The 20,211-nt window shown below is 42.0% G+C and overlaps 3 protein-coding genes across 17 annotated transcripts in view; 2 read left to right on the forward strand and 1 right to left on the reverse strand.

Annotated features, from left to right (window-relative positions):
* The window catches only part of LOC113890028 (olfactory receptor 2D2-like), a 192,972-nt gene that overhangs the window by 71,549 nt on the left and 101,212 nt on the right, over positions 1-20,211 (reverse strand). For 8 of the 15 annotated variants that reach the window (XR_003510408.1, XR_003510407.1, XR_003510405.1 and 5 more), the window contains 3 exons: positions 5,345-5,491; positions 1,650-1,801; positions 707-750 (listed from right to left, as the gene is read on the reverse strand). The gene's annotated coding sequence lies outside the window, so the exon portion shown is untranslated. The other 7 variants (XR_003510406.1, XM_027537566.1, XM_027537565.1 and 4 more) reach the window with 5 other exon arrangements.
* LOC113890029 (olfactory receptor 2A12-like) lies at positions 2,459-4,462 on the forward strand. The gene has a single exon (XM_027537570.1). The coding sequence runs from the start codon at positions 2,945-2,947 to the stop codon at positions 3,881-3,883; it is 939 nt and encodes a 312-aa protein (XP_027393371.1). The 5' UTR covers positions 2,459-2,944; the 3' UTR covers positions 3,884-4,462.
* LOC113890026 (olfactory receptor 2A5-like) lies at positions 13,333-16,918 on the forward strand. The gene has a single exon (XM_027537556.1). The coding sequence runs from the start codon at positions 14,545-14,547 to the stop codon at positions 15,520-15,522; it is 978 nt and encodes a 325-aa protein (XP_027393357.1). The 5' UTR covers positions 13,333-14,544; the 3' UTR covers positions 15,523-16,918.

Raw genomic sequence — 20,211 nt, forward strand, 5'->3', positions numbered from 1 at the left:
TAGATCTGTGGGGTGTCACTGAAGACTCAGGGAGAGACCTGCAACACGGAACACAACAAAGCAAGATGCTCTGGACTGCTTGCTCTGGACCTGGGCCCGAAAATATTCTGAGCTCAGCATCAGCCACTGTAGACTCAGGCCCCTCCCAGACACAGACCTGAGAAGGACTGGGTGAGCCCTATTTGACAGGGAGGGGAAGACCAGGGCTGTGTCAGGGTCATACTCTGAAGGCAGCATCTGCCTGCAGTGTATGGGGAGGCTGAAAGTTTCTGGCATTTGTGCAAAGTGTGCCCTGGCAAAAGTGGGTGGATGAAGGTGGCAGCTGCCCCAGGCTTTCTCCAGAGGCTCTTGAGAGCCAACACTGCTCCCTGGGGGTAGGCTCCATGGGCTCTCTGGCCCATGGTTCTGTTTTCAGTTTTCAACCTTTTTCAGTCTAGTGGTACTGCCCAGCTCTTTTCCTTCTTCCCACACTGAGAGATTCAGAGCACTTGGGGCCAACTCTCTCAATCTTCCTCCTTTAACCACCTTATGCCCTGATTTCTCCCGGGTGACTTGTGACCTCTAGACACAGGTAATCTTCTCTGCATCTCTGAGGAACGGGAACAAAAAGTGTAGGGAGAGAAAGAATGTCTATATTCTTTCTTTTCTGTTTTTACACTGGCTTCTCCACATCTCCCTGTATGTAGATCATTCAATAAGCACTTACCAGATCTTACCATCTGTCAGGCTCTGCATTAAGTAATGAAGTTACTATGGGAAAAAAATAAAATTATGCACAGTGAAGTCAAACTGCTTATGGGGGATATGTCTGACTTGCAGAATTTCCAAGTTTTCTTTGGCTTGCCTTAAGTTAAGACAGAACCCAAAGAGCTGGCCAGCTGACATCCTGGAGTTCTGGGTCCTCATCTCTGCGACAAAACCCCACTGTGACTTGGAATGCATCTCCTTTCCATGTCTCCTCCTTGTGCCTGGCATCTCGGGCCACTGTGGTGCCCTGTTTCAGTCCTTGCAGCAGCTGGAGATCTCTTTAAAATGTCTGATCTACCTTGGAGTCTGGTGAACAAAACTGAGCCTTGCTTTAAGGAGTAAAGCCAGGGTATTTGTCTACCTCTCTTAGACTTTTCCCTGTAGGCAAGGGAGTCACCAAAAGGTTAAAGGGGGGCCCAGTCAGATTTTTGTTTTAGAACAGGTACTCTGAAGGCCGGGGCAGAGAAAATGGGCTGAAACCAGACTCTTAATAGCAAACACATTCATTGACTATATGTGAAAACTGAAAACTTAGAAATGGCAGCAAGCACATTTGCCAACTCTTGGCGCCAAGAGAGAATATTCTCATATCTTTGGAATTCCTCTAAGGAAGAATGTTGCTTGTAAGATAGATATTTTTATTCCCATTTTACAGTTGATGTAACTGAGGCCTAGGAAGCAAACAACCCAAGTTCACATAACAAGTAAAGCCAGAATCAGGATTCAAATAGAACCTACTGCCTCTAAATCTTTTGCCCTTTCCACACTACTCTGTGGTTTCTCTTCTTGGAAACCACCTACCCCAAATACATAATACTTTATATGGAAACTGAGGCCAACTTGTTGGTACAATGTGACCTACAAAGTCTCTATCGTGCAAGGGATTTAGTAAGAATAATTACCTGCCAGCTACTGGATAATGTCTGTGAAGGTCTTAGAAAAGGGCCTAGCATATGGGAGGTTCCAACTGTGTGCAGTCCTTTAGCCGAAGTCAAGAAGCCATCCACTGTGGTGCATGTAGACACAGGTTCTTGTGAAGACTCATTCAGGGTATCTGAAGGAAAACAAGCAGCTTGGAGAACAAATAGGTTGAGTCAAATAAAATTGTTCCAGGAGAAGGAATAACACTGACAGCATCGAGACTGCTTCACTCCCTGAGCACTGGCAATACACACGACACCTCTTCAGTGATGCTGGCTTCTTCCTGTTCTCCATGAAGAAATGAAGGTTCAGGAAGGTTAAGTTGGGGAAGAGCTAAGAGTCAGTAAGAAGCTAAAGGACGGAATGAAATGCTGGCTTTTGTGGGGAGAAGAAACAGAAGGTAGGCCTCTAGGGGAGTGGAAGTTGATTGTGAGCATCAGATATGGTGAAGTCGTTCTCAAGATGTTTGCTTGCATAGCTTGGACCTGAATCCCAGTCCCTGTATATGGAGAACCATCCAGAAATGCAATTTACATTTATTACGTATCTATCACATTAGGTCCTCTGTGTGATGATTTCATGCCAAAATATCACTCAATCTTTGCAGCAAATTTGTAACAAAGAGATAATTACTCTCATTTTGTACTCAAGGAAGTGGCCTCAAAGGGTTAGAGGGCGGGGTAAAGGGCTTACTCAAGGTCATTCACTGAATAAACCTTAAAACCGGGACTTAGAACCCAGTGCGCCTTCTAACACACCATGACTTGTGATGGAGTAGGTGATGGTCAGAGAGCTGTCCTTGCTGGGAGCAATCTGAGGGTGTAACTAAAGTGGAAAAATAAATTGATGTCCTCAACAAGACCAAGTAGTTTTTCTCACTGTAATTTGCCAAATTGCATAATCTGTATGACAATGTTTATCTCTAAACACCTGGCTGCCTTACTAAGGAGAAGGGGATGCTAAGAGGAGGTAGAGATCCCCTGCCCAGTGCTTTCACTTCATAGCTGAGTAAAGTGAGGCTGAGATGAGCAACTGCTGGTGGGCCAGAGGCAGAGCCAGGCCAGATGTGGAAGCCCTTTCCTCTTCATAAATTTCCTGCGAGTGGTGGCAGTGGACAAGGGGAGGTAAAACAACCTGTCGTGGGGTCACGATGTTTCATTATAACTGGACACTGACCACTACCCCAACCCCATCAGCAACCCTTATCCGGGTACGTAGTTCAGCTAATCTTCTGTCTAAATTGGTGTCTTTCTTTTTCATTCAGAAGTAGAACACAATGCAAGAGACTAATCAGTCTTCTGTGACTGAATTCATCCTTCTGGGTTTCTCCTTCAGCCCCAAAACCACTCCTCTATTTTTCTCAGCCTTCCTGACAACCTACCTGTTGATCATTCTGGGCAATGGTTTAATCATCATCCTCATCTCCCTGGACTCGCACCTCCACACACCCATGTACTTCTTCATTGTCACCCTTTCCACGTTAGATCTGGGCTATGCCACCACAACTATGCCCCAGATGTTGGCACATCTGGCAAGCCAGAAGAAGACCATCTCTTTTGCCAGCTGTGTGGCCCAAATGTACATTTTCTTGGTGTTAGGTGTTACTGAGTCCTGGCTCTTTGCCATCATGTCTATAGACAGGTATGTGGCCATCTGCCACCCACTCAGGTACAAGGTCATCATGAGTCCATGGCTGTGTAGGGTAATGGTCTTGTTCTGTGGACTCTGGGGTGTCGTCTCAGCTCTTGTCTACACTGTTTTTGCCATGCGTCTGCCCTACTGTGGTCCCAACAAGATCAACCACTTCTTCTGTGAAGTCCCTGCTGTCTTGAAGCTGGCTTGTGCAGACACCTCAGTCAATGACCAGGTAGACTTCATTCTTGGTTTTAGTGTCATCCTGGTTCCACTTTTTCTCATCCTCGTCATTTACATCAATATCTTCATTGCCATCTTAAGGATTCGTTCAGCCCAGGGGCGGCTGAAGGCCTTCTCCACCTGTGCCTCCCACATCACTGTGGTCACCGTGTTCTGTGTGCCAGCCATGGTCATGTACATGAAGCCTGGCTCAGAGGCCTCCCCAGAAGAGGACAAGAAGCTGGCCCTGTTCTACAATGTCATCTCTGCCTTCCTCAACCCCATCATCTATAGCCTCCGGAACAAAGATGTGAAGAGGGCTTTCCTTAAGGTGATGGGCTGGCGCAGAGCCCCAGAATGAGGCTGTGAAAGAGGTGCTGGGGGCTCAGAGGAACAAGACTCATGATACACAGTCAATGCCTTAAACACTCATTCATATGACCCAGCAGCACCACTACACCATCCCCATGCCCAGCCAGGAGTCTCAGCTTCATTCAGGCCCTTGGGGAGCAGACCTACCACAAAATCTCTTCCAAGCATATCAGTCTTTTATTTTCATCTTGTTCTAGTCTTGGTGATTTACAAAAGAAGGGTCTCTGAGACACTAAAATCTTTGATTGAGACAGAGGAATGAGCATTGGGGAATGACCTGTGGCTGAATCTTGAGAAAGGTACATGCCCTCTGGAAACTGCACTCGTGGTATTAGGTCAGATGGAGAGAAGGGCGAGGACACTGACATCGCAGGATTCCTGGCCAAGGGAGGAGACAGGGTGAATGAGGCCGTGTACAATCTGGCCCCCGTGGCCTCCCCAGGCTCATCTCACTCTGGTCACTCTGCTCCTCTTTCTCTCACTCCAAGTGAGCTGGATTTCTGTCTTTGCCTTGGAGGTGCAAAGACATGCTCTTTCCCATTCATTTCAGGGTTTCTACATAAGCTATTCCTTCTCTTCTCACCCTTAACCTCACCCCTTTATGCCATTGATGTCCTGTTCATCTGCCAGGTCTTGGCTTAAACTGCAGCTGCTCAAAGAAGCCTTTCCTTGAGCTCCCAGAGTGAGTTAGCCTTCCAAAGCATGCAGTACCTCTCATAATAATAAAGGCACATGATTCTGAGTTCTCTATTAGACAGCAAATTAGTAAATCCACAAGGCAGGATCATTATTGTCTAGTTGAGTGCTGTATCCCTCGAATCTAGCCCATGCCACTTATCTACTAGCCTTCAATGGATATTTTATGAGTGAAGGAGTAACAGTCCACCCAAACAGTCGGAGAGGGAAGATGAAGTCAGTAAGTGGAAAAGTTGATGGATTCAGACTAGCAAAATGTAAGAAATAGTGGCAGATGCAAAAAGTGTGTGTGCATACTCAGTCGTGTCAGACTCTTTGTGACCCCATAGACTGTAGCCTGCCAGGCTCCTCTGTTCATGGAATTCTCCAGATAAGAATGGGGAGGAGATAAAAAGGATTATATCTTGTTCAGCTATCATCACATAGAAGAAATGTTTTGCTTTTGTTATTAATAAATATGAATTGAATCATTTTCATCATCAAACTAGCAAGGATTAGGAAAATGATGATGCCCAGTGCTGGGAAGTGTGCAGGAAGACTTACACTCACGTTTGTTACTGAAAAGAATATTATTGGCTCTACCTTTTCAGAGCAGTGCCTTCTACAGAGTAGGCACTCAATATATCTGTTAAATAAGGAATTATGTCTGTATTTATTAAATACTTATGTGCCAATAAAGTTTTAAGAATTTTATATATGTTCATTTATGAAATAAAAATATCATATGACAAGCATATAACAATCTGTATCATACCTTCACAGTGTTGTTATAAACAGGTCCAGAAATTTCACTTCTAGGAATTTGTCCTAATGTGACAGAGTCCCAGCTTGCTGACTGAGGAGATGGTAGATTGATGTCTCGAAAGAAGCATCTTATCTATCGAAGTCTGGATGCCAGGTTCTTTTGTATCAGAGATGGGGGGAGGTGAGGAAACAATATAAAAACACCATTTAATCTTGCAAGAATCTCCCAGAATGGCAAGTCTCAGGCAGGGAATGTGTTAATTTCTTCCTTCCTGACATCTACACAAGTACAGAGTTCTGAACAGATGCACTTTAACAGTCAGGTAGAGGGGCAAGTCCCTTGGACAGCAAGGAGATCCAACCAGTCCATCCTAGAAGAAATCAGTCCTGAATATTCATTGGAAGGACTGATGCTGAAGCTGAAACTCCAATACTTTGGCCACCTGATGTGAAGAACTGACTCATTTGCTGGGAAAGATTGAAGGCAGGAGGAGAGTGGGACGACAGAGGATGAGATGGTTGGATGGCATCACCGACTCAATGGACATGAGTTTGAGTAAACTCTGGGAGCTGGTGATGGACAGGGAAGCCTAGCATGCTGCAGTCCATGGAGTCACAGTCGAACTCTGACTGAGTGAGTGAACTGAGTGAGGGGGCAAGATTCTGAGGCAGGCCATTATGTATGATTATAATAACAAAAGCAATGAAAAGCAAGTCAAAGTGACAGTTCCAACAGGGAGTCAGAACTGGCTTTTCCTGGCAATACTAAGAACAAAATCAGAAACACGGACCAAATTTTATGTTCAAATATGTTCATCAGACTCTTTGTGACCCCATAGATTAGCCCTCCAGGCTCTTCTGTCTATAGGGTTCTCCAGGCAAGAGTACTGGAGTGGGTTGCTGTGCCCTCCTCAAGGGAATCTTCCCGACTCAGGGATGGAACCCCAGCCTCTCATGTCTCCTGCAGGCAAATTCTTCACCACTAGCGCCACCTGGGAAGCCCAAGATCCCACGTGCTGTGGGGCAAAAGAGCCCACGTGCCTCAACTAGAGAGAAATCATGCTCCACAATGAAAGGTCCCACATGCCATAACGAAAATCCTGCATACCACAGCTAAGACTCAAAGAAGTCAAAAATAAAATAAATAGTAGAATAAATATTTAAAAAAATGACTGGAAACAGCTGCAAATATGATACATCAACTTTATGAAACAGTATGCAACTAATATTATCTATCATATTTAAAGCATTATTTAATTACAGTGAAAAGTATATATAACATTAGGTGGAAAAATTCAAAATGTAAATTTGTATGTATAAAGTTAATCCAATTTTTATAAAAATGCATACATTCATTTTTAAAAGCCTGAAAGGATATACATTAACATGTTAACATTGGCTCTCTCTGGGTAGTAAGATACCAAGTGATTTTTATTTTGGGTCATATTTTTCTCTACTTTCTAAAATTTCTACAATCAGCACAGATTGTCTTTATAGCAGAAAGAAATAAAGATGACTTGAAAAATATCTGTTATCAGAGAAAAGAAGGTGAGCCATGATGTTGGCATCATTTATTCATTCATCAAACAGAAATTGATGCTTACTGGAATTGCATGTCAGGCTTAATGCTAGGTTCTGTGGATGCAGGCATAAATAATGCAAGTCCCAATCTAATGGGGGAGAGACACATACCAAGACAAGGATGTTATAAGGTGCTGCTGGAAACATATTCAAAACTCTGAAAGAGTGGCAAGGAGGTGGTCCAGGCTCTAAAGACAGAGTTAAAGTTCTGCTGGGTTTTCAAAGCATGAGTAGAAGTTTGATAATTGGATTAAAGGGCAGGGAGCAGAGGTTGAAGTGTTCTGGAAGAGGAAATAGGATGCTGAAAGCCTAGAGACACAGAGGTTTTGGAGAATGGGCAGAGTGGCTGGAATGTAGGCCCAGGCAGGGGAGAGTAGATGTGACAGATAGGGCCTGGAACATTGTGTTGAAAAAATTAGATTTTTTTCTCTAGACAAGCACTTTTCAAGGATGTTACCTGAAACTCTGGTCCTGAGAAACATTTTGTGACAAAAAGATTTCTTGTCCAAATAGGCTTAGAAACATTGTTCTATTCATGCTTCATGCAATAGTAGAGAGTCTTGAGAATTCCGAGATTGTCTTTAGAGCCTGGACCACTTCCTTGCCACTCCTTCAGAGTTTTGAATGTGTTCCCAGCGGCACCTTATAACATCCTTGTCTAAGTATGTGTCTCTCCCCTACTAGACTGAGACTTGCATGATTTATGCCTGCATCCACAGAACCTAGCATTAAGCCTGACATGCAATGCCAGTAAGCATCAATTAATGTTTGATGAATGAGTAAATAGGAAGCAAATAGGTAAATGAGCAATGAAAAACAAGGAAAATACACACTGAGTCTATTTAACATAATATTTATCAAGGTTGAGTCATAAAACCCTTGCTTTCAGGAACATTTATTAGTTAATTAAACTTTGTTGTTGTTTAGTTGCTCAGTCATGTCCGACTCTTTGTGACCCCATCGACTGCATCACGCCCGGCTTCCCTGTCCTTCACTATCTCCCAGAGTTTGCTCAGATTCATGTCCATTGAGTCGATGATGCCATCCAGCCATCTCACCCTCTGCCATCCCCTTCTCTTCCTGCCTCCAATCTTCCTCAGCATTAGGATCTTTTCCAATGAGTCAGTTCTTTGCATCAGATGGTCAATGTATTGGAGTTTCGGCTACAGCATCAGTCCTTCCCATGAATATTCAGGGTTGATTTCCTTTAGGATGGACTGGTTTGATCTCCTTGCTGTCCAAGGGACTCTCAAGAGTTTTCCACAGTTCAATGTATATGCAGAGTACATTGTGCAAAATGCCAGCCTGGGTGCATCACAATCTGGAATCAAGATTGCTGGGAGAAATATTAACAACCTCAGATTTGCAGATGATACCACTCTAATGGTAGAAAGTGAAGAGGAACTAAAGAACCTCTTGATGAGGGTGAAAGAAGAGAGTGAAAAAGTTGGCTTAAAGCTAAATATTAAAAAAACTAAGATCATGGCATCCAATCCCATCACTTCACACCAAAAAGATGGGGGAAAAGACCAGCAGAGCAGCTAAAACTTGGGTCCTGGTATTAACTGCTTAGCTGTACTCATCTAGCATGCCCCCACATGGAGGTCTGAGTAAAGGGACAAAACTTCACACTGCTTCTGTAGTTCTAGTTCCCCCCAAATCTTAGGATTCCTTGGGGCATGTTCAGCCCTTCTATCTCTAGTCTGATGACTCCCTCCTTACTGAACCTTCCCCTGAGGAATGGTATCCCTTAGGATTAGAAGCCTCCTAAGGTGACATCAGGATCTATTTGGCTGCATCCTTAGGGACTCTGATCCCCAATACCCATGGGCCTCATTAATACACCAGCTAGGTATTTCCCAGGGAGCTGCTGAGATGTGGCAACTTCTCGAGAGTAGCTAAAACAGGATTCTCTTATACCCAAGGCAGTTGTGGGACATGGGTGTGGAGGAAGGGTGTGTATTGGACTTGGGATAAGGTGAGAGTGAAAAGACAGGTAAGGGGCATGAAAGACAAAACCAGAATCCTGGGAAGGGTTCTCCCACCAGATCGCTGTCAGCAATAGTCCTAACAGAACATCACCTGTAGATGGTGCAGAAGCAGCAGAGCCCAGTGAAGAGTGGCCTTTGGAGAAAGATCTGGGTTGTGCCCTTTAATACTGTGCAACATCAGAAAAGCTATCCTGTTTCCCAATATCCTTTTTTCTAAAAATTCATAATTTTTGATAAAAACTTGTTGTGGGATAAAATAGTAATAATAATAGTAACTACTGGCTTTAGAGCAATACTCTGCAGGCATAGTGTTAAGCAACTTTACATGTGCTATTTCAATTAACCATCAGGACAATACTTTGAGATTAGTACTATCATCATCACAGGTTTCTAGGAGAGGATGTAGACACACACAAGAGGTAACTCTCCCAAGGTCACTCTACTAATGAGCGATGGAGTCAGTACTCAGACCCAAGTCTGATTCTAGTGCCATGTGTGCTGTGTCCAGTTATTCAGTCGTGTCCGACTCTGGGACCTCATGGACTGTGGTGCCATACTCTTAATCGTTTTCTTATCCTGGGTGTAAACTAATTGGCCCACAATGAGCGCTTAGTGAAAATGGGTTCTGTCTCTGGTTCATCCCCTATCTAATGACATGTCTAGTTGCCCAGACTAAGCCTGGAAGAGAAGCACATTTGAAGAAGATAATACAAGGACTGCCTGTGTGTTCTTGATTTCATTTTTTCTGTTTTCAAACTTTATTTCAGTTACCAACTTGCTGAGAAGAGGATTTTAGTTATTCTGGACATGGATAACCCAGGTAGACATCACCAAGAAGATCTGGGTAGTAATTTTGAAAGAGAAAGTGATGGGGAAACCATTGGACTGGGAGTCCAGTCTTGCAACAAACTCACTCTTATGCCATTGGCATAACTTCTTAAAGTCATTAATTTGACATTCATTAGCAACGACCCATACCTTGTGCTAAGAATTGGAGACAGAAAGGTAAGATATGGTTTTTCATCTTCAAGGAATTCCACAAACTTGTGTGTGTGTGTGAGAGCATGGGGAATAATAAAAGTACATTAAAGGTGTTATCAGAGCCCAGAGGAAGAAGTTATGAGGGGAATCACAGAATACTTCCATGATTAGGGTTTTTACCAAGAGATGAAAGCAGAGGAGGGCATTTCATCTGGAGGATGATTTAACATTAGCAGTAATAATAACTGACACATTGCTATAGTATTACATACACTTAAAATATCATTTAATCTTCACAAAAACCTTCAAGTTATATGTTATTCTCCCAGTCTTAGAGACGATGAAATAGGGTTTGAGATTAATGGCTTTCTCTGGGTTGTGCTGTTGGTAAGTGGCAAAGCGAAACTCAAACCAAATTTGACCCCAGAGCCTCTACTCTCTCCTTAGAACATACTGCCTCATGAGAAATAGATTTGTGAAAGGACCTGGAATATTTGGAGGGTCATGAATGAGCTGGTTTGCTTTCAGCTAGAGTCAGCAGACCTTTCTTGTAGGGGACCAGATCATAAATATTTTAAGTTTTGTGGGACATACATGATCTCTATTAGAGTTTCTCAACTCTTGTTGTAAGGCAAAACAGCCACAGACATAAATGAATATTTTTTCAACCATATTAAAAAGCAAAAACCATTCCATTCCTAGATAGCAAGCCATATAAAGCACACAAGGTGAGTAGGTAAGTAATCAAGTTACTTACCAGGTTAGGTAAGAATTAAGTTCCAAAGTTACCTACCAGGTAGGTAAGAATCAAGTTCTTACCAGGTAGGTAAGATGAGTAGGTAAGTAATCAAGTTACCTACTAGATAGATAAGAATCAAGTTCCAAAGAGCTTTGAAAACCAAGCTAAGGAAATTAGACATTAGCTCATAAATAATGGGAGTTGCTTTTTTTTTTTTTAGGGTTTGTAAACAGGGAAATATCATGATCATCTCTGTCTTTTTTGAAACTCACTCTGGCAGTGTGTAGATTGGGTTGGATGAAAGAAAGGCTAGAACAGGAAAGATCAGGGAAGATACTCCTGTTCTCCTTCAGTGAAAATATTCTTCTGAAATGTTTCTCATCTCGACTTTGTCTTGGATGTTGTATAGTCCTCCTGTGATTTAAATATAGTTGCTACTTAACAACTTTTAAAATTGTATTTTCCTAATTTGATTCTTAGAACATTCTCTCAAAGGACACAAGAATAAAGAATTTTAAACAAGAAAGAATAACAAAGATTTAATGCAAGTTTTATAATAGTGTTTTCCCTTCAGCTTGTAGTCTACTATTTTTCTTAACCTTTCTTCTTTCTGGAAGAGACTATGTGGGACCTTCTGGGGGGCAGGAGAACAACCCTGCCTGGATACCAATCATAGCTCCCAAGGGAGCTCCATATCTGCACAAATAAGACAGTAGGAACTTAAATTATATCTTGAATTTTTACATTACACTTGATAAATACTGTTTTCTCACTTTCTTTCAATCTTCTTTGGTTCTCATTATTAGCATATGACTTTGTTTTGAAACCTAGCCTCTGTTATGAGGTTGGGTACATAGTGAGAAGTCACCCCTAAAATCATAGATTCTCTGAATCTTGGTGTCATTGAGCTTTAGAATCTTAGGATGTTTATGGCAAAGTTGAATTTTAATGTAGTACATCATGATTTCACATCCAAAGCAGTGATACCACACCTGAGTGACATGGCCTTACAGCTTATGCTTGAAAACTAAAAATGGAGATACTACTCATTATTGAGTAGTATTACTCACTAGAAGTTTCTTGCCTTTTTTTTGTAACTGAGCTTAAAATTTCCCCTTTTACAACTTTTGCCACACATTTCTAATTTTCTTCCCTCCAGGAACATACAGTACACATTTCTACCTTTTTCTGCATGACAACCTTCAGAATATTTAGTGAGCTCTCTTAAGTTCCTCATAAGTCTCCCAGCTAAGCTTTCTCAGTCTCTTCCATTCTTCCATAAATAACAAGGTTTCATGGATTCCTTACTGATAAGCTCTTTTCTCTGTATAGAGAAGCTCTAGTTTGTGTTTTTTTCCTTTTAAATTGCAGGTTCAAGAGTTAAAAACAGTTCTCTGGGTGGCTCTTGGTTTTTTTGCTTAACTCTGATAAATACCAGTTTCCTTAGTTGTAAAATGCAGCTAATAGTAGGTATTGACTTTGTGGGATGACCATGGATAATGTATGTAAATGGTCTGGACCAGTCCGTGTTCAGAAATCTGGTGTTGTTTAGTCTCTAAGTCATGTCTGATTCTTTTGCAGCCCTATAGACTGTAGCCCTCCAAGCTCCTCTGTCCATGTGATTTCTCAGGCAAGAATACTGCAATGGGTTGCCATTTCCTTCTGCAGGGGATTTTCCCAACCCAGGGATCAAACCTGTGCCTCCTTTGTCTCTTGCATTGCAGCTGGATTCTTTACCACTGAGCCACCAGGAAAGAAATCTGTTGATAGATATGTAAATCCAAAGGAAAGCCTCAGAATGAGGTCAACTCCATTGCTAGCTCACTAGGAAGCAAAGTTCAGCAACAAGGATAGCTCCCATAAGTACAAATAGCAGCAACTGGTGCCCTTGGTGGGCCAGCTCGGACTCAGCCCTTTCATTTATCCGGCACTTAAAATACCTACTATACGCTAGGCACTGCTCTAGAATCTGGTAACATACAATAAATCAAGAAGATAAAAATTCCTGAATTCTTGTGAGGGAAACTGATGATTTCGAAAAATTATTTTGTACATTAGAAGTTGCTATTATGAAGATAGATAAAACAGAAAATGTACGGAGTATGGGATATTTCAGATTCAAACAGGATGATCAGGAAAGATTCAAGTCTTCCCTGCAAAGATCACAATTGAGTAAATTCTTGAAGGAGAGAAGAGCATGAACCATATCCACTAACTCTTATACTACTGCAAAGAGCCTCTAATGTGAGTATTAATATCATTTTTCTCATTTATCCAAGCCTGAGTCCCGTCCACAGCTTTATGTAGTGTTATTTTAACACAAATTGAGAGCTATCAGCCAGCCTTGTCATGCCATTGCAATGCTTTAAATGTTGAAATTCTGATCCAAAGTTTTGAGATTCTCTATGAAAACCACTTGATAATTTGCAATGTTTTGCAATATGAACTTTCTGCTCTCTATAAGTGTTGATACACAGGTCAGCTCTTTCTCTCATAATGTTACCTAAAATGGGTCTATTTTGTGCTTGTGTGTTCTTAGTCACTCAGTTATGTCCAACTGTTTGTGACTCCATGGACTATAGCCCATCAGGCTCCTCTGTCCATGGGATTTTCCAGGCAAGAATACTGGAGTGGATAGCCTTTCCCTTCTCCAGGGGATCTTCCTAACTGAGGGATCAAACCCAGGTCTCCTACATTTGCAAGTGGATCCTTAACCATCTGAGCCATCAGGGAAACCTGCTAAACCCTGCATGAAATTGGTGTGAGGGACACATTTGGGACTTGGACTTTGAGTCCTGGCTCCGTCATTTACTCTGTCTGACACTGGACAGGCGATTTTATGAAAAGGAAGTAGTGATACTGACCTCAGTGGGTTGTGGTGATAATCAAATAAGATCACCTTTATTAAAACATTTTCATAGAATGCCATTTCATAAAAGACGATTTCCTTCTTTGGTGTCTGGAAAAGGTGTGTATCTAGCAGTTATGGTTCTGTTGCAAAAGGACTAAGAAAAAAGGACCGGTCAGTATTGTGTTCTGCTGTCTAGGCCTCAACGTGAGATCTAGCATGGAGTTCAAATCACCTGAAGATCCATTCCCACCCAATACTCAACTCTCTCCTGTGAGCAACATGGCTGTGGAGGAGTCCTTACTAGTTTTCAAGAAAAGCTTCGAGACACACAGGCACCTAATTTCCAGGTAAATAAGCTTCATTTTCTTGAGAAATGCCAGGAGCACAAACATGTTCTCTAGGTTTCGATTCTTGAGTCTCTGGCTGTCTTTATACGTCAATTTATCTTTATAGTTGTAACCACTGCAGGTAATGCTGGAATGGTGGGGGTGAGGGAAATAAAAGTTCTAGAGGAAAGATTTCTTTTCCCAAAAAAAGCTTCCTTGAAACTCCCCCTTTTTCTGAAAACTAATGGTATGTGGCCTTTCAAAATTATAGCATCAGAGAGGAAGACAAAGGCAAGAAGCAAGGGTTTTTGTTTGTTTCACATTTACACTGTCCTTGGTAGCACCTGCTTGTCTTGACATTTGAAAGAATGACTTTAGGAACTATAGAGTGCTCTACAACTTTTTGGTTTACCGTAAAACATTTTACATTTCCCTAGCCTCCTTCCTTTGATTTATGGGATGGGTACTAGTGTGCGTTCTTCAAAATAAGATTTATGCCATGTACAGTTTTTCCATTGGGCCCTTGGAACTTTATTAAAGCTAGTTAGACAGATCAAAATCATTTCTATAATCCTTATCAAGTGCCTAGAGCAATGCGAAGCCAATTTGGATAGAATGTTCCCTGGCATGGAGGAGGAGATCTTGGTTTGATTGCTTTCTTAGTTCTGCGATGCCTTCAGTCCCTGCAGCTATGGATCTTACATGGCATTCTCTCACTGAGACTGCAGGGTATTTAGGAATATGTCCTCTTCTCTCCCCAGAAGGAAGGCCACCCATAGCCAAGGTTGGAAAAATCAAAGCTCTGTAACCGAGTTTATCCTCCTGGGCTTCTCCAGAAATCCCAGAACCAATTGGATCCTTTTCTTCCTCTTCCTCTTCCTTTACTTATTTACAGTCCTGGGCAATGGTGTCATTGTTACTTTGATCAGAGTAGACGCACGCCTCCACACCCCCATGTACTTCTTCCTGAGCATCCTCTCTCTGCTGGATCTCAGCTATGCTACCACCACAGTGCCCCAGATGTTGATCCATCTAGTAAGCAAGAGTAAAACCATCTCTTATGTTGGGTGTGTGGTCCAGATGTACATTTTCCTAACCTTGGGCATCACTGAGACCTGGATTTTTGCAGCTATGGCCTATGACAGATATGTTGCCATATGCTACCCACTCCATTATAGGGTCAAGATGAGCCAAACCCTGTGTGTACTCCTGGCAGTCAGCTCTGCCTTTTGCGGTCTCACCTGTGCCCTCGTCTACACAGTCTTTGCAGTGAATCTGCCCTACTGTGGCCCCAATGAAATCAACCACTTCTTTTGTGAAATTCCTGCTGTCTTGAAGTTGGCTTGTGCAGATACATCACTCAATGACCAAGTGGACTTTATCTTGGGCTTTATCTTGCTCCTGATTCCATTGTCCCTCATTCTGGCCTCATATGTTCGCATCTTCACTGCTATCCTAAAGATTGGCTCCACCCAGGGGCGAATCAAGGCCTTCTCCACCTGTGCCTCACACATCACTGTGGTCACCATGTTTTGTATTCCATGCATGGTCATGTATATGAGGCCTGGCTCTGAGGCCTCCCCAGAGGATGACAAGAAGCTGGCCCTGTTCTACAATGTCATCTCTGCCTTCCTCAACCCCATCATCTACAGCCTCCGGAACAAGGATGTGAAGAGGGCTTTCTTCAAGTTAGTTGGAACGAGTGCAGACACTCAGTAAGCCACAGATGAGGGCTGTCTGTGGTGCCTCTGGTCTCTGTCTATGACACTCACACGTTCACTGAAATCACTGGACTTAAGAAGGAGCCCAGGATAGGGAAGATATCTACAAAAAAACACTTTTTCATTTTATTAGGCTACTGGAAACATTAGGAAAGAAAGAATTGTGTTCAGGGATGAAACACATCATTGACTTTCTGTTGTTTTGAAAACGTCAACTCATTTCTCTGAGGTTTAATTTTTATATCTGTACAATGTGTTCCAGAATATTCTTTGGGCCTAAATAAGAACTACCTTTATCGATCACTTTCTACATGACAAGCATTGTCTAAGTACTTTATATGTACTTTATATTTTAATTCTTATAACAACTCCAGAGGTATGTATAATGATTTTCTTCATAAAGTTTAAAAATAGCAGCAACAACAACAAAAAAAAACTTAGGCACAAGATTAAACAAGTTGCAAAGGCCACCCAGCTGGAAAGTAACACAATTGAGATTTGACCCCAGGTAGTATAGTTCCAGAGTCCAGGCTCTTCTCTAGTATATCATGCCATATCTCAAGGATTCATTAGAGCTTTTGGAGGCTCAGCTGAGATAATAGATAGGATACCATTGAGGAAAATTCAAAATATTTAGGATTATGATTTTAAGTCATAGCTATAGGGTCAGATCCATCAAGTCAGAGCTCTGCTGGCTAATTTAGATCTTCCTCAGCAGCGTTTCATAGCCTAAGCAAGTAGCATCTTGCAGTGGAATAGTAACTTCTCAATAAATGTTTGTTGAGTGATTTTCTGGCCCTTCTCCATCCCTGGTCTGTCCACTTCTGCAGTTCTTTTAGTTCTTCACTTTCATGGATCCCTCTCTGATTTCCATTGTACCTACCCCACCATGGCTTTCAGCAATCCAGATCTTTATTTACAAAAAGAGTATGTTGGTTTCCATAACTGACTTACCCTTAAATTTCCTCTGCCACCTTAGAGAACAAGGGGAAGGGCCCCAAACTTTAGTCTTGACTTAATTTGTTGAGCTCTTGGAAAAACCACCTAATCTCTCTGGAGCTCAAGCCCCTATCCATAAAATGGAGTCTGATGTGGAGATAATGACTGTACTATAATATTAATTTTAGGTTCAAGTAGAAATAGGCCTTAGAACTTAAATAATTATATAAATTTTATCATTAGATAGTCATTGTCTTCAAAGCCAGATACCTTAGAAAATAGTTATTACCTTATTAACTGTAGCTTGTATTTGTCAACTACAATGTTAATATCAGGCTTATTGTGAGGTCAGAATATATGGGTTGGATACTAATGATGGTAACTGAAAGCATATAAAGGCTTCCTTGGTAGCTCAGATAGTAGAGAATCTGCCTGAAATGCAGGAGACCTGGGTTTGATCCCTGGGTCTGGAAGATCCTCTGGAGAAGGGCATGGCAACCCACTCCAGTATTCTTGCCTGGAGAATCCCATGGACAGAGGATCCTGGCGCACTATAGTCCGTGGTGTCACAAAGAGTCAGACACAACTACACAACTAACACTTTCTCCTTCATACCTTCAGCACACACACACACACACACACACACACACACAAACACACATCAAAATTAGTGGGATGCAATCACATCAGTTTTCATTCCAATCCCAAAGAAGGGCAATGCTGATGAATGTTCAAACTACTGCACAACTGCACTCATCTCACATGCTAATAAAGTAATGCTCAAAATTCTCCAAGTCAGGCTTCAAGAGTACCTAACCATGAAATTCCAGATGTTCAAACTAGATTTAGAAAAGGCAGAGGAAACAGAGATCAAATTGCTAACATCCGTTGGATCATTGGAAAACAAGGGAATTCCAGAAAAACATCCACTTCTGCTTTATTAGTGGCTTCCCTGGTGGCTCAGATGGTAAAGCATCTGCCTGCAAGGCGGGAGACCCAGGTTTGACCCTTGGGTTGAGAAGATCCTCTGGAGAAGGAAATGGCAACCCACTCCAGTACTCTTCCCTGGAAAATTCCATGGACAGAGGAGCCTGATAGGCTACAGTCCATGGGGTTGCAAAGAGTTGGACATGACTGAGCGAATTCACTTTCTTTCTTTCTGCTTTATTGATTACACCAAAGCCTTTGACTGTGTGGATCACAACAAACTGTGGAAAATTCTTAAAGAGATGGAAACACCAGACCACCTTAACTGCCTCCTGAGAAATCTGTATGCAGGTCAAAAATCAACAGTTAGAACCAAACATGGAAAAATAGACTGGTTCCAAATTGGGAAAGCAGTAAGTCAAGGCTGTATATTGTCACCCTGCTTATTTAACTTATATGCAGAGTACAGCATGAGAAATGCTGGACTGGATGAAGTACAGGCTGGAACCAAGATTGCTGGGAGAAATATCAATAACCTCAGATATGCAGATGACACCACCCTTATGGCAGAAAGTGAAGAGGAACTAAAGAGCCTCTTGATGAAAGTGAAAGAGGAGAGTGAAAAAGTTGGCTTAAAGCTCAACATTCAGAAAACTAAGATCATGGCATCCAGTCCCATCACTTCATGGGAAAAAGATGGGGAAACAATGGAAACAGTGAGAGACTTTATGTTTTGGGGCTCCAAAATCACTGCAGATGGTGACTACAGCCATGAAATTAAAAGACGCTTGCTCCTTGGAAGTAAAGCTATGATCAACCCAGACAGCATATTGAAAAGCAGAGACATTATGTTGCCAACAATAGTCCATCTAGTCAAAGCCATGGTTTTTCCAGTAGTCATGTATGAATCTGAGAGTTGGACTATAAAGAAAGCTGAGCACTAAAGAATTGATGATTTTGAACTGTGGTGTTGGAGAAGACTCTTGAGAGTCCCTTGAACTGCAAGGAGTTCCAACCAGTCAATCCTAAAGAAAATCAGTCCTGAATATTCATTGGAAGGACTGATGCTGAAGCTGAAGCTCCAATACTTTGGCCACCTGATGCAAAGAACGGACTCATTGGAAAAGACCCTGATGCTGAGAAAGATTGAGGGCAGGTGGAGAAGGGAATGATAGGGAATGAGATGGTTAGATGGCATCACTGACTTGATGGACATGAATTTTCGCAAGCACTGGGAGTTGGTGATGGACAGGGAAGCCTGGCGTGCTGCAGTTCATGGGGTGGCAAAGAGTTGGACACGACTGAGCAACTGAACTGAACTGAACTGAACTGAATCACATCAGCTGCCACATTAACCAGGAACTAATCTCGTGCTATCAAAGTAAATTTAAATTTCTCTCACTCTGGGGTCAGATAAATATTAATTGCTTTGTAAAAAGCAATACAAGATAAATCTTGTAAATCGGCTACTCTCTACAAGTCTAATAGGATTCAATTATCAAAATATTCTAATTGCACTTAGTTGCTTAGAAACAAGTTTTATTTGTAGACCAAGGATTATCTGGATGTTGAGAAAAACGAGAGGGTACTAAATGCTAAGAGTGCATTTTGTTTATTAGCAACTTTCTCAAGAAGATAAATTTAGGGGAGTTGACAGCCTGGAGAGCTCTTAGCAATCCCCAAGCATTAAGGGAACATAGGCCCTAAGAGTGATATGGATGGATTGTGAGAAGGGAAGAACCTACTCTGGTCCCAGGGTTTCCTGCCTGAAGGCTGTAGCCTCTAAGAAGAGAAGTGCAGGGGAAAGAGGAGCCTTGATTTTCTGGAGAAAAAAAGAATGAAATTGTCAGCAAGACATTCTGACTGTGTTTCCTGAGGACTTATTAAGAAAATTGTTCTGGGGCCATTAGAAAGGATATGTGAGAAGATTTCCCTGGCAGTCCAGGGGTTAGGACTCCATGCTTCTAAAGCACAGGGTGCAGATTTGATTCCTGGTTGGGGAATTGAGATCCTACATGCTGCATGGCACGGCCAATAAATAAATAACTAAAAAGGAAGGGTATGTGAGGATTATCTGCTGAAATGACTGGACCTTATTTTTCAGAGCTCTCAGGGCAGTAGAAACCCACAGCAGGCCCCTCTAATTTCCCCACCTCCCAACATGATCCCTTACTCTGGGCTAGTCCTGACTCCCCAGGTCTTTGCATAGGCTACCCCACCTGGAGTGTCCTCTCCTCACTCTCGCCTACTGTCCCCTTACTTGTTCATCAAGGCCTCGTATGGGTCTCTTCTCAGGAAGCTTTCTAACTACTTTCATCTAGGATGAAAGATTTTTTCTACTCCCCAAACTCAGTGCCACCAACTAAGCACTCAACTTTGGCCTCAGAAACACATGGAGATCTTAAAGGCTCTAACTTTCGTCTCGTCCCTGAGCCCCTTTGAGAACAAGAACTACTAACACATCATTCAGATGTATTTGCATAAAGCTATTTCAAATGTTTATGACTTTGAATGTCCTTTCCCCACAATGATGATTTGGAAAAAAAAAAAAACCTCAGTGAACTGGAAATAAAAGGAAATTTCCTTATTCTGACCAAAAAAAAAAAAAAAAAAATCTATATTAAAAACCTCCGACTAACATCACAAAATGATGAACAATTAAATGTTTTCCCTCCTAAAATCAGTACCAAAATAAGGATGCTTGCTCTCAACAATCCTATTCAAAATAGCATGGTAAACTTTAGCCAGTATAACAAGGCTAGGAAAGAGAATACAGGAAAGGAAGAAGTAAAATTTCATCTATTTTCAAATAACCTAATTG

Source organism: Bos indicus x Bos taurus, chromosome 3, assembly GCF_003369695.1.
Source record: "Bos indicus x Bos taurus breed Angus x Brahman F1 hybrid chromosome 3, Bos_hybrid_MaternalHap_v2.0, whole genome shotgun sequence".
NCBI classification, from domain to species: Eukaryota; Metazoa; Chordata; class Mammalia; order Artiodactyla; family Bovidae; genus Bos; species Bos indicus x Bos taurus.

Coding starts and splice junctions, on each gene's coding strand:
- LOC113890026 (XM_027537556.1), top strand. CDS start 14,545: ATGTCCTCTTCTCTCCCCAGAAGGAAGGCCACCCATAGCCAAGGTTGG.
- LOC113890029 (XM_027537570.1), top strand. CDS start 2,945: ATGCAAGAGACTAATCAGTCTTCTGTGACTGAATTCATCCTTCTGGGT.